General features: G+C 34.7%; 1 protein-coding gene across 1 annotated transcript in view; it reads right to left on the bottom strand.

Annotated features, from left to right (window-relative positions):
- The window catches only part of LOC121367568, a 109,184-nt gene that overhangs the window by 48,510 nt on the left and 47,496 nt on the right, over window positions 1-13,178 (bottom strand). Inside the window, exons 29-31 of the mRNA XM_041491824.1 lie at window positions 10,731-10,781; window positions 2,243-2,796; window positions 1,286-1,470 (exon numbers count right to left, since the gene is read on the bottom strand). Coding sequence (XP_041347758.1) covers window positions 1,286-1,470; window positions 2,243-2,796; window positions 10,731-10,781 — 790 coding nt within the window. The remainder of the gene's footprint in view (window positions 1-1,285; window positions 1,471-2,242; window positions 2,797-10,730; window positions 10,782-13,178) is intronic.

Genomic DNA, 13,178 nt, shown 5'->3' with positions numbered 1-13,178 from the left:
CATTAGTAGCCAGACATTTTGGGCAGCTTACTTTTTATGCTCACAATTACGCACCTCACAGTACTCATATCAGCAGAAAGAGCTGCCTACTTTTCTCAAACTATTTTCAAAGATCACAAACAGCCTAACTAGATGGTAAATATACTAACACAAAAAAAAAACATATGAATATAATTTTTAGCAGTAACATTACATTTTGTTTTTCAAGAAGTGATTGACATATATTGAGAAGAAAAGAAAAGAAAGAAAGAAATGTTTTATATAAAGACACACTCAGCACATTTTATTTATGGTTATATGACGTCAGACATATGGTTAAGGACCACACTGATATTAAGAGGAAACCCACTGTCGCCAGTTCATGGGCTACTCTGTTCGATTAGCAGCAAGGGATCTTTTATATGCACCATCCCAGACAGGGTAGTACATACAATAGCCTTTGATATACCAGTTGTGGTGCACTGGGCAAGGACAGGGATCGATCCTAGACTGACTGCACATTGGGCGGGTGTTTTACCACTGGGCAAGGACAGGGATCGATCCTAGACTGACTGCACATTGGTGGGTGTTTTACCACTGGGCAAGGACAGGGATCGATCCTAGACTGACTGCACATTGGTGGGTGTTTTACCACTGGGCAAGGACAGGGATCGATCCTAGACTGACTGCACATTGGGCGGGTGTTTTACCACTGGGCAAGGACAGGGATCGATCCTAGACTGACTGCACATTGGGCGGGTGTTTTACCACTGGGCAAGGACAGGGATCGATCCTAGACTGACTGCACATTGGGAGGGTGTTTTACCACTGGGCTACCGCCCATGTTAAGAAGAATTACAAGCTGATATACCATTTATCATTTCACAGAATGAAGCATTTGTAATCAAGTAAAGCCATTCTAATTTCACATTAACCACAATCCTGACTTGTGTGTCTTTGGATGATCATTATATCTGAATGGTACCCATGTTAATGAAGAAGCTTGTTTTGTTTAACAACACCACTAGAGCATATTGATTAATCAATCATTGGCTATTGGATGTCAAACATATGGTAATTCTGACTCATAGTCATCAGCAAGGGATCTTTTATATGCACTTTCCCACAGACAAGAAAGCACATACAATGGCCTTTGACCAGTTGTGGTGCACTGGTTGGAACGAGAAAAAACCCAATCAGTTGAATGGATCCACTGAGGTGGTTCCCATATTAATGAGTTATATGTACAGTCCTAGACCAGAAGATGTCTAAGTACTGGCACAAGAGTTACATGTCTTCCATCTACCTGATGTCGCTGTTCGTTTCACTCGTGAACTTGGTGCCCACAACATTCACAACGTAGAGAATCAGCTGATATTCAGGGTCAGGTTGCTTTGGTAACTGCCACATGACCTTGACCCCATGCTTGCCATGAGACTCAACCATGATGGATGGTGCTGGGAGAATACCATCACCATCACCAAGAACAAACTGTAACAAAACAAGAGGTGCGGAGTCAATGAAAAGGAATACTAGAAGTAGAATGCTAACATATCACTACAAGAATTGCTTATTCGGTGTTGTTAATAGATGTATCAGCAGAAGTTCGTTACAATGCATGTTTAAAAAAAAAATTAACAACTCTTGAATACTTAACAAAAAAAATCAAATTTTAATTTAATAAATTGAAATGCATTCAGATACATTCATAGCTCAAACTATAAACCAATTTTCATTAATCTAGAACTTACAGTTTGTGACAAAGAGAGCTAAACACATGAACTGGACACACTGAAGCTAAATGCAAAAGTCTTAAAAATAAATTATCACCAAATTACAAAGTGTTTAAAAAAACAAACCAAAACCAAACCAACACAACAAAACCAAATGAGGCGAGTTTATCTCTCCCTCCCCGAATTCCCAACTTGTTTAATAATGGCTGGGATGTCCTATTTGTGCATGAGTCCCTTGCATTTTTACTCATTCAGAAAGATGATTTTTTAATGCATTTACAACTTGTGTTTTGATTCAATTACTTATTCAGTATCTTATATTTTTTCTTTAAAAAAAATAAATAAACACCAAGCGAGATTACCTCTCCCTCCTCGACTTGTTTGTTTGTGAATGAGTCCCTTGAACTTTTTCTTATACAGAAAAATGGTATTTGAACATATTTACAACTTTTGCTTTGATTTGGTTACAGTAAGCCTATCCATATCTATTCTTTAAAAAGAAGAAAAAAATTAACACCAAGCGAGATTACCTCTCCCTCCCCGACTTGTTTCATAGTGTCTTCCTTGGTTGCTGGGACGGCCAGTTTGTGGATGAGTTCATCTCTGTCCGTGGCCGTCTTCTGAACCACATCTAACTCCACTACCTGCTGGACCTCCACGATCACGTTCGACTGCTTTGTTCTCGGCGTCCTGCCGGTCGGCGGCTTACCCAGCGGCCTGGTCCTCACAACACCATCATCACCATCGTCCTGGTCACCATGCTGGTGTTGCTTCTTACGACCGCGCTTACTGCGTTTATCTGGTTTACCGAACCTGTCCGAGTAGTCCCGCGTCTGGTCTTTGGCCACATCAAGAATGACGACATTTCGGTCTCTGTTGTCATCGTCATCATCGTCACTGCCATACACCTCTTCACCGCTCTCTGCCTCTGACTCACTGCTGCTGGAATCGCCCTGCTGAATGCTGATGGGCAGGTACTCCACTTCTCCGTTCAGTCGATTACGTCGGCCAATCAGCTTGATGTTTCTACCGCGTGGAGTCTGGGTCGCTTTCTCGTAGTTGTCATCAGTCATCACACCCTGGTCTGGAATTCAACAAAGATATTTGTATCTGTAAAGGTTTCATTTGACACCCAATATAGTTGGAGTGTCGTTAAACATTCATTCGTTAATTCTATCAAGTTTCATGTAATGTCAGTCAATAACACTGTTGCTTTCTGGCAGATGTAAAATATATTTAATAATATTAGCTAATGTGTTATAAAATATAACAAGACATGTGTAAACGTATCAATATCTTAAATACAAGCTGATAATTATAACATATATACATAAACTAACATAACTTTGAAAGTATAAGCAAATATAATTATGTAGAAGAAAAACTAAAATATATGTACAAGCATTTGCAGTTACAAAACCAATACAGCTGTGTTGATGACTTTGGTCAGTAAAACATTGTGCTAGTATACAAAGTAAAAGTTGTTCTATTATAACAAGGAATAGTATTAACTTAAACAAAACAGACTCATTATCATAATACATTATAATTAGCTTACATGTATTAATCTTCCCATGGTATTCTGTTTGTTAGTTTGGGCTTTTTAGGGGTGGGGGTCCATTTCTAATGGTAGACTTGGTAGAGTTTTTGTTACTTTTGCATTTCTCAGTATATAATCATGAAGAACTCCATGTTACTAATTTTTTTACATAATCTGAATTAATTTGTACTTAAAAATTCCATTATATATAAGAATGTATTTTCTTCTTACATTTATTGGTTATCCTTGGTTTTAAAATAAGAGTAATGTAAACAACTTTTAACCACAAAGCCATCACCATCCAACAGTCAAAAGCACTACACTAGCACCTACTTTTGTTGCAAATGATTCAAGCATTTGATTCCCGACTTTAGAATTAGAGAATGTTTATTGTCAAGGATCAAACATGCCTTTATTGGAGACACAATGCAACTACAATGATTAAAAAACACACTTTGGCAAAGATTTGATAAACAGCACACTAAAAAACAATTTTCAATATGTGCCACAAAACCAAACTGAGCCAAAAACAATCCTTGTGATGATAAATTGTGCAAAATACTTGACATGTTTGTAGAAGTAACTTTTAGAAATCCAAATTAAGAAGAATAACCCATACAAAACTACTACATAGAGGATGTTACTTAAGCCCTCTACATTACAACTGATTTGGGTCTTGTCGTCTGTCCTGGACAGAGGAGCTGGCATAAGTCGACACATGCATCCATGACAGGCTGAACTACAACAGTTTGCTCTGAATGTGCATGTTAAACACCATGATCATGACCGATTTGGTCACACATGTGACCAGTTTATTACATTTGGTGACTAAAACATTTCATACTATCTATTTAAAAAATAAAAGTAGGCGTCATCTGTCTCCTAGATATTAAAATTAACATAGAGGGCTGTACTTAATGAATAATCATGTCAAATAATTTAATGGAGATATGAGGGTGTATTCCCACGTCACTCTATTTAGAGGGCTGTACTTAATGCATAATCATGTCAAATCATTTAATGGAGATATGAGGGTGTATTCCCACGTCACTCTATTTAGAGGGCTGTACTTAATGCATAATCATGTCAAATCATTTAATGGAGATATGAGGGTGTATTCCCACGTCACTCTATTTAGAGGGCTGTACTTAATGCATAATCATGTCAAATCATTTAATGGAGATATGAGGGTGTATTCCCACGTCACTCTATTTAGAGGGCTGTACTTAATGCATAATCATGTCAAATCATTTAATGGAGATATGAGGGTGTATTCCCACGTCACTACTATTTAGAGGGCTGTACTTAATGAATAATCATGTCAAATCATTTAGCAGGGACATGAGGGTGTATTCCCACGTCACTACTATTTAGAGGGCTGTACTTAATGCATAAACATGTCAAATCATTTAACAGGGACATGAGGGTGTATTCCCACATCACTACTATTTAGAGGGCTGTACTTAATGAATAATCATGTCAAATCATTTATGGAGATATGAGGGTGTATTCCCACGTCACTACTACTTAGAGGGGTGTACTTAATGAATAATCATGTCAAATCATTTAATGGAGATATGAGGATGTATTCCCACGTCACTACTATTTAGAGGGCTGTACTTAATGAATAATCATTTAATGGAGATATGAGGGTGTATTCCCACGTCACTACTATTTAGAGGGCTGTACTTAATGAATAATCATGTCAAATCATTTAATGGAGATATGAGGGTGTATTCCCACGTCACTACTATTTAGAGGACTGTACTTAATGCATAATCATGTCAAATCATTTAACAGGGACATGAGGGTGTATACCCACGTCACTACTATTTAGAGGGCTGTACTTAATGCATAAACATGTCAAATCATTTAACAGGGACATGAGGGTGTATTCCCACGTCACTACTATTTAGAGGGCTGTACTTAATGCATAATCATGTCAAATCATTTAATGGAGATATGAGGGTGTATTCCCACGTCACTACTATTTAGAGGGCTGTACTTAATGCATAATCATGTCAAATCATTTAATGGAGATATGAGGGTGTATTCCCACGTCACTACTATTTAGAGGGCTGTACTTAATGAATAGTCATGTCAAATCATTTAATGGAGATATGAGGTTATATTCCCACGTCACTAATATTTAGCACTGATTATATCTACATTATGCCACAACCTATACACTGTACCACCCATTCTAGTAATGAGCCAGATTCTTCATTCAATATTTTTGTTTGTGTTTTTGTCAAAATGCTATTACTGATAATGACAATAGTTAGCCAGCCAGGCTGCCACAGACATAAAAACAAAGAAAAAAAACATAAAACACAGAAAGCATCACATCATACGGAGCTGTTTACAGTTATCAAACGTTTTATGGACATATCTACAGGTATCATACACTTGGTAAAGCAATAATCTAGACAAATGTTTATAAAGGCATATTTTCGTCTTGTTATTAAAATTAAAATAAAATACTCCAAAGATTACAAGGCCATTTAAATATACTGTAAACCAATGCCCCACAACTGGTGTATCAAAGGCAGTGGTATGGGTTATCCTGTCTGTGGGATGGTGCATATAAAAGATCCCTTGCTATTAATGGGATAATGTAGCTGGTTTCCTATGAAGACTACGTGTCAGAATGACCAAATGTTTGACATCCAACAGCTGATAATTAATAAATCAATGTGCTCTAGTAGTGTTGTTAAACAAAAACAAACTTTAACTTTAAATATACTCTAAAGACAAATCTGATTAAACTAAAAGTCAATATTAAATTTTAATTCAGCATAAACAGAGATATGCTATGTATATAATATAATGTGCTTGTTATACAAGAAAATTATTAAAACAGTTTGATAATGGTTGTGCTTTACTACATGTATGTTATAAACAATTTTAAAGGATGTAATAAGAATAGAAAATATTTGTGTTTGCATGCAAAGAACAAGTGGAAATTAACTTCAGGTTAAGGTAACTGGAAACTGATTTTAAGAGTTATTTCGTGATTGGATGGTCACTAGTAAGGACAGAGAAAGATGTTATAAATACTAGTGATGATACTTCATAGTTACTGTTTTCAAATACACAGTTTGTAAGAAAGTATTAAAACTCTGTGTTCAGTTATATAATAACAATGATCACAGCAAGTAACAGGAATTATTCGAAGGACCATTCTTCAACTTACCACCTTCTCTATCTGCAGGAAACAAACAGAACAAAATAAAGTTTATTGTGCAATCACTAAATTAGTTTATCTTGCAATAAGATGATTTTGCAGTCATGAAACTGGAGTTTATTGTGCAATCACTAAATTAGTTTATTTTGCAATAAGATGATTTTGCAGACATGAAACTGGAGTTTATTGTGCAATCACTAAATTAGTTTATCTTGCAATAAGATGATTTTGCAGTCATGGAACTGGAGTTTATAGTGCAATCACTAAAGCATAAATCTTAAGATATCCTGCAATCACTAAATCTGAGTTTATCCTACAATCCCTAAATCTGAGTTTATCCTGAAATCCCTAAATGTGAGTTTATCCTGAAATTCCAAAATGTGAGTTTATCCTGAAATCACTAAATCTATGTTTAGTCTGCAATAACTGAAGGTGTTTGCAAGATATGTCTACATGTATGTCTCACGTGACTGTCAGATATTAATTAAGTGTTGTAAACTGCTCAACACAGAAATCCCTTTTTTTTCATGTTAGCTGCTGTTTCAGAATTCAGCTCGGGTGCTTAAAATTCATATGACATTATTAAGTATTTGTGTATATTTAAATTAACTTTAAATCTTAGAATAAATTAGTTAATTAGTTATTGGGCTTCTCATGTTCTAGTACAACCTGTGAGATTCTATCTTTAAAAAAGAAAGCTTATTGATGCTAATAAAACTAGCAACTAAACAACTAAATCAATATTAAATGTAAAAGTTAAAGGAACCATATAAATAGTTTCTGAAAAGTGATTCTAAACAACTTTCTTTGAACCACAACAACAACAAAATAAGGATTCAACAATAATAGACAAAACAAAGCAAAACTTAAATTTGTGTAACAAAATAAAAATGATTTTTTTTCCAAATACATTCATTGTAACATTCACAGAAATCCACATTGAAAGAAAACAGTGGTACGCCATCATGCGTAGAAATGTTAATAGCTCTACCTTCCTCGAACACTGATACATCTGGATTTGGCATATTCTGAAAAGTGTCAAGGTATCTATGAAGCATCCCCCCGCAAGTGGGGGGTGGTGTATCACAATCCTCCCATTCCTCGTCATCCTGGAATGATTCGCTGTTTTTAAGAATTGACTTGAGATTACTGTTAGACTTGAATCGTGGCGCAGATGTCCTGGGAGTACTCCTCTGATTTGATGCCGGATGCCATGATGAAGGCAGCTGAGAGAACGAATCATCATCGTACAAATAGTCCGGATCTTCAGATTGGTTGAAGGAAAATGTCACTCCTTTCGCCTTCCTGTCATCTAAATCATAGGACCTACTTCTCGATAAATGTCTTGGTGCTCGGTACAAGTGTTCAGCATCTTCACTACCAAAGTCATCAGAATCAGAATCAGAATCATCATCATTGTAAATTGGGATGTTTACTTTTCGAGGATCACCTGTTCTAGAGGTGTTTCTAGACTTCTGTGGCTGGACATTACTAAGAGAGTCTCTCCTCCTGGAGTGATGAGCCTGATAGTCTGTCTGCAGGTCCTGGTGCTGCTCACTCCTGTACTGTGGAGTTGGGCTGTAGCTGCGGTTTCTGCCATGAACACTTCTGTACCCTAGAGAAGAGCGATCAGGAGACCTGCTGTAGCTCCCCTGTTTGCTGTACTCTTCGTATTGATAGTCAACATTGTCCTGTCTATTCACACTTCTCTGTGGCCTGGACCTCGGTCGGCCATGATCTGCACTTCTTTCTGCATTTCTTGGAATGTAGTCTTGTCTGTAAGTATCATGATCATAGTCATCAGGGTGTGGTCTGTTGTGGCTCTCTCTCCACATCCTGGGATCATCAGAGTCAAAATCATCACCTCTGTCGTAACTTCCTCTGTCAAAACTACCTTGTCTCCTGTGGTCATACTGTGCACGTGGACTTCGGAAAGATCTGTCATTTCGGTTATACTGTTCCTCATCCTCGTCATCATACCCTGACTGATCAAATGATCCACTGTACTCCACCCTCCTCCTCTGACGCTCAGGACTGGGCACGGTCAGACTCATTGTTGGGTGCTTTCTTGGGTCTCTGTCCAATTTAGGGGCTGGTTTATTTTCACTGAAAAACCTCTTCAGGCGTGACCAGTTGAGACGAACATTACCAGCTCTGTTCGGAGCAACACCTTTCTGTAAACGTCTTTCCTGGGATACAAACTGGAGAATTAGCAGGCCCACAGAGTAGAAAGAAAATCGTCTGACTGTAGACTTTGTGTCCGTATCACTGTAAGAAGCAGGACCTGAAGACTGTCTTGTGGTTGATGGGGATTTTCTGACATTTCTCTTGAAGTCATGACAATCAGTCTGGTCATCGATGTCCTGATTCAAATATGAGGTTTGTCCTTCTTGCTGCGCTCGCATGTAGTCATCGTGACTGGCGTATGAGTAAAAAGACTTTTTCTTCAAAGCCTGTGGTGCTCCTTTACCTAGATTTGCATTATAAATATTCAGAGTACAGAATTTGCATTACAAATATTCAAAGTTTAATCAGAGGAGATAAAGCAAGCCAAAATTAACAGACTACAGGGCCATTCCTGGTGGAGTTGGCACAAATGGTAGTTACAACCCCAATGAAAAAGTGCTATTTTAGGGTATTTGAAATATCCATTTTTTGCCCGTCTCCCCCCCCCCCCCCCCCCCCCCCCCGAAAAATGAAAAAGTGCCATTTTCAATTTTGAAATATCCATTTTGGTTAGCTGACAAAGACCTGGTAGGGCTGGGGCAGAAGGTAGTCTCTCCCCCCCCCCCACCCCCCAAAAAAAGGAAAAAAAAAAAAGGAAAAAAAAGTGCCCGGATTCTTTTTCTACTACCCTTAGTTAAAATAGGCTTCTTATAGCTCCAGACTAGCTAACATATTCCTAGAACTTTTATGTTTTGCAGAAGAAATTTCCATCTTGTGATCCATTCCAGTGCAGTGAAATCTTAAAAAGATGACTTTTCTTCCTTACTGTTACACACTGACATCATGTGATCTATTCTGGTGTGGTGAAATATTGCAGATATGACATGTATTCCAAAATGCAAAACATTTCATCTTGTGATTCATGCTTGTGTCGTGAACATTTTCAAAGATGATCTTAATTCACTCCTCATTGCAACATATCTTCATAATCTGGTCCATACTGGTTAAGTGAAATCTGCAGTGATTTCTAATTATTGGCCTGTGATCCATGCTTGTGCAATAAGAGTTTAAATAAGACTTCTTCTTCCAATACATTTCAGTGCTGTGACATTTTACATAGATGGCATTCATTTCAGCAACACATTCATATTGTAGCCCATGCTTGTGAAAATATTACAAACATGACTTTTATTCCATACTGCAAAATGTTCATCTTGTGACCTATGCTTGCATGTGTTAATCCTGTGATCAATGTTTATATATCTTCATCTTGGGACCTGTGCTCTGTGCATGGTGAAATCATTAAAATATGACTCTATTCCAAATATGAATCTATTCCATATTGCACCTCATTTGTGTCTCGTGTTCCATGCTTGCATAGTGACAATAAGCAATTGTAATAAGACTTCTATTCCTTATATTAAAACATATTTACTTTCTGTGATTCATAATATGCAGTAATATTTTTGCCAAGAACATTTTCTTCTTCATAGAAAGCATGCTTTATACAGTATATTAACCTGTAAGTGCAGTGAAAGCGGGAACAAAGTTTAATTTTTTTTTTTTACAATGCATGCAGTGGTGTAAGCCAAGAAAGGCAAAGTACATGTAATTCATATTTATTCATATACAAGATTACAATCCACACAAATAAGATGGATTTTAAACATTTAAATATACATAATTTATGGATAGTCAATCCAGATGAATAACATGTATTTTAAAAGATTAAATTTATTTAAATGGTGGAAAGTTAATCAATATATTTTAACTCTGTATTTTGAAATGGTGTAGAGTTAAAATCCACACAAATAAATGTATTTTGAAATGGTGTAGAGTTAAAATCCACACAAATAAATGTATTTTGAAATGGTGTAGAGTTAAAATCCACACAAATAAATGTATTTTGAAATGGTGTAGAGTTAAAATCCACACAAATAAATGTATTTTGAAATGGTGTAGAGTTAAAATCCACACAAATAAATGTATTTTCTTTTATAGAGAAAGATTGTTCAACACTATGATTATGATAATTTTAATGCAATAAAAATAAAAAAATAAAAAATGTACTGTTAATGGTAGAGATTATAAATATAATTATAATTATTACAGTTCTGCAGCTTACCTCTTGTCTCAACCTCTACAATCTTGTTCCGTGACTTTTGTGGAATTTCTTCTGAAAAATTAAAGACAAAAAACATTATTTTAAACTGCATATGTCAATAGATCAAGTTTAAATTGTCCCAATTGTGAAAATTATTAAGGTGCATTGTTAATATTTCATTTTCTAGATCATTTTAACATTTCAAAACATTGAGAAAATATTTTAAAATATTTTCAAGAATATATATCTTTTTATGTTAACACTTTATACACAAAATAAATATGTACCATACATTAAAATGATTTGCATAGATAGTGTTATATACTGTACTAGAAGTAATGTAAATGTAGTTAAATGAATCTGAAAAAAACATACAACTGTATCATGGTAAAACAAACAGACTAAAAAGCATAAAGTTTTAAATACTAAAATATAATTTTCATCTATAAAATAATTTCTACAAACAAAAACTTTTCAGCTAGATATTACTAAAAATGTTTACTTAAAAAAAAAAAAAAATATATTGTTTCACATTAGCTTTGACTATATATTAACAATTTAAAGATATTGCTTGAAATCAAACACACATTATAAGACATACATATATAAAGATAAACAAACACATTTTCAGTCAGTATGGTATATAAGCAAGCATTGTATTTCAATAGTGTGTCCCAGCCACTAGCCATGCCAGAAACTGGTTCTGGGTTGGACATTCCTGGATATTAAGATATATACGCACATTAAATTATTGACTTAATATTTGTACTGCAAAATAACATAATAATCATGCTTGATAAAAGATAAATACAAAGGTTGGTGTCTCAGAATTGAATGACTGACTTTGCTGATTTTAGCTTACAATATGTTATTCTGTTAGTCAAAACACACTAGTCTAACTTGTAATTACACTCAGCTGAAAACTGAAGATATCATCAAGTATACTATAATTAATTGGTATTAAATAAGCACCTGATTTATTAACAAGCTTCTATTCTCTCATATTATCTAATATAAGACATAGCAACCTGTATTAAGCAGTCACATTTTTTAAAAAGGCATTTTTGGATGCTACCTTAGATGATTACTTAATACAGATTTATTTTAAAAATAAGCATGAAATTTTAAACTAAAATGAAAAATAGAAATCTCTTCGTATAAGAACATTTCAATTATTGAATTAAAAATAATGCTGTTGGTTGATTCTGTGTTATTATATAGCAGTGTATTAAATATTAAAGTATCACAACAAATACAAATAAAGTAAGTAATAACACAAGATTTTCTTGGTACTAATTTCATAGTTAGTCTTAATGACATCACTGCTAAAAAAAAAACAATTATATGACAAACAAAAAAACACAAAAAAACCCATCATTTCACTTAAAACATTCAAGAAATAACAAAATTAGAAGCACTTTTATTCAGTTCATTTTTATTTTTATTTCTTTTGTTTTGTTTTGTTTTTCCATATCATTGTTTTGACACCCAGTGGATAATGATGGAATGTTATTAAACATTCATTCATTCATTCATTCATTCATTCATTCATTCATTCATTCATTCATTCAACTGCAATAAAAACAGATTTACACACTTTTGGCTAGCATCACATATAGAATATATATATATATATATATATATATACCGTAGATACATGGGTATCAAGAGCTGCAATATATATTAAATATAAAATATATAGATATATACACATATCAACATAATCATGGGATGCAATACAGACTTTGACAGGGAAGAGGTGGGGGTATATGCATGAATATTTATAAGCAGTTCATAATGATTAAGCCAACCAATCTATGTCACAAGAAATGGTGTAATTTACAGAATGTTTCCTTCAGTGAGCCTGCATTATAATGGGTGAAAAGGTTGCCTTTAGGACTGCTTAGAGCTTGATTTTTCATTAAAAAAATGATTTATAAAGTCTTCTTTTCAACATGTCATATTAAACTTGAATGCTTAAATTTCATAGCACTCAAGTAGTTGATACTAGCATTTCCATAGTTTAAGATATGAAATCTATAAGTATAGTAAGTCTATGTTTAAAGATAGAAGCGAAAGGAATACAAGCAATACAAAAGTCATTTTACATAGTTACATCTATCAAGGGTCATCTCTAACACATAAACATTCTTTTAGATAATAGTATTTAAAGATTTTATATTTCATTATCTAGCTTTATTACAGAGGTGACAAGACAGAAATGTACATGAAAAACTGACTGAAGTTAGACTTGGTTGCATGTTACAATTAGATTTAACGTACCCCGGAGTTTCTTTTGTTTTTGTTATTAAAATAATTATATTTCTCAGCCAAGATGGCATTCAGCACATTGCTGTTTCTTTTCTTTACTGAAATTCATAAAAAGTTGCCAGTAAACACATGCAATGACCAATCTACTCAACTGCTTCAGTTGCTATTTTACTAGTTTTATCTCTTTCTGAAAACATA

The sequence above is a fragment of the Gigantopelta aegis genome, chromosome 3, assembly GCF_016097555.1.
Source record: "Gigantopelta aegis isolate Gae_Host chromosome 3, Gae_host_genome, whole genome shotgun sequence".
NCBI classification, from domain to species: Eukaryota; Metazoa; Mollusca; class Gastropoda; order Neomphalida; family Peltospiridae; genus Gigantopelta; species Gigantopelta aegis.
The sequence above is the reverse complement of the archived record's forward strand: the minus strand, read 5'-3'. Positions and strand labels throughout refer to the sequence as shown.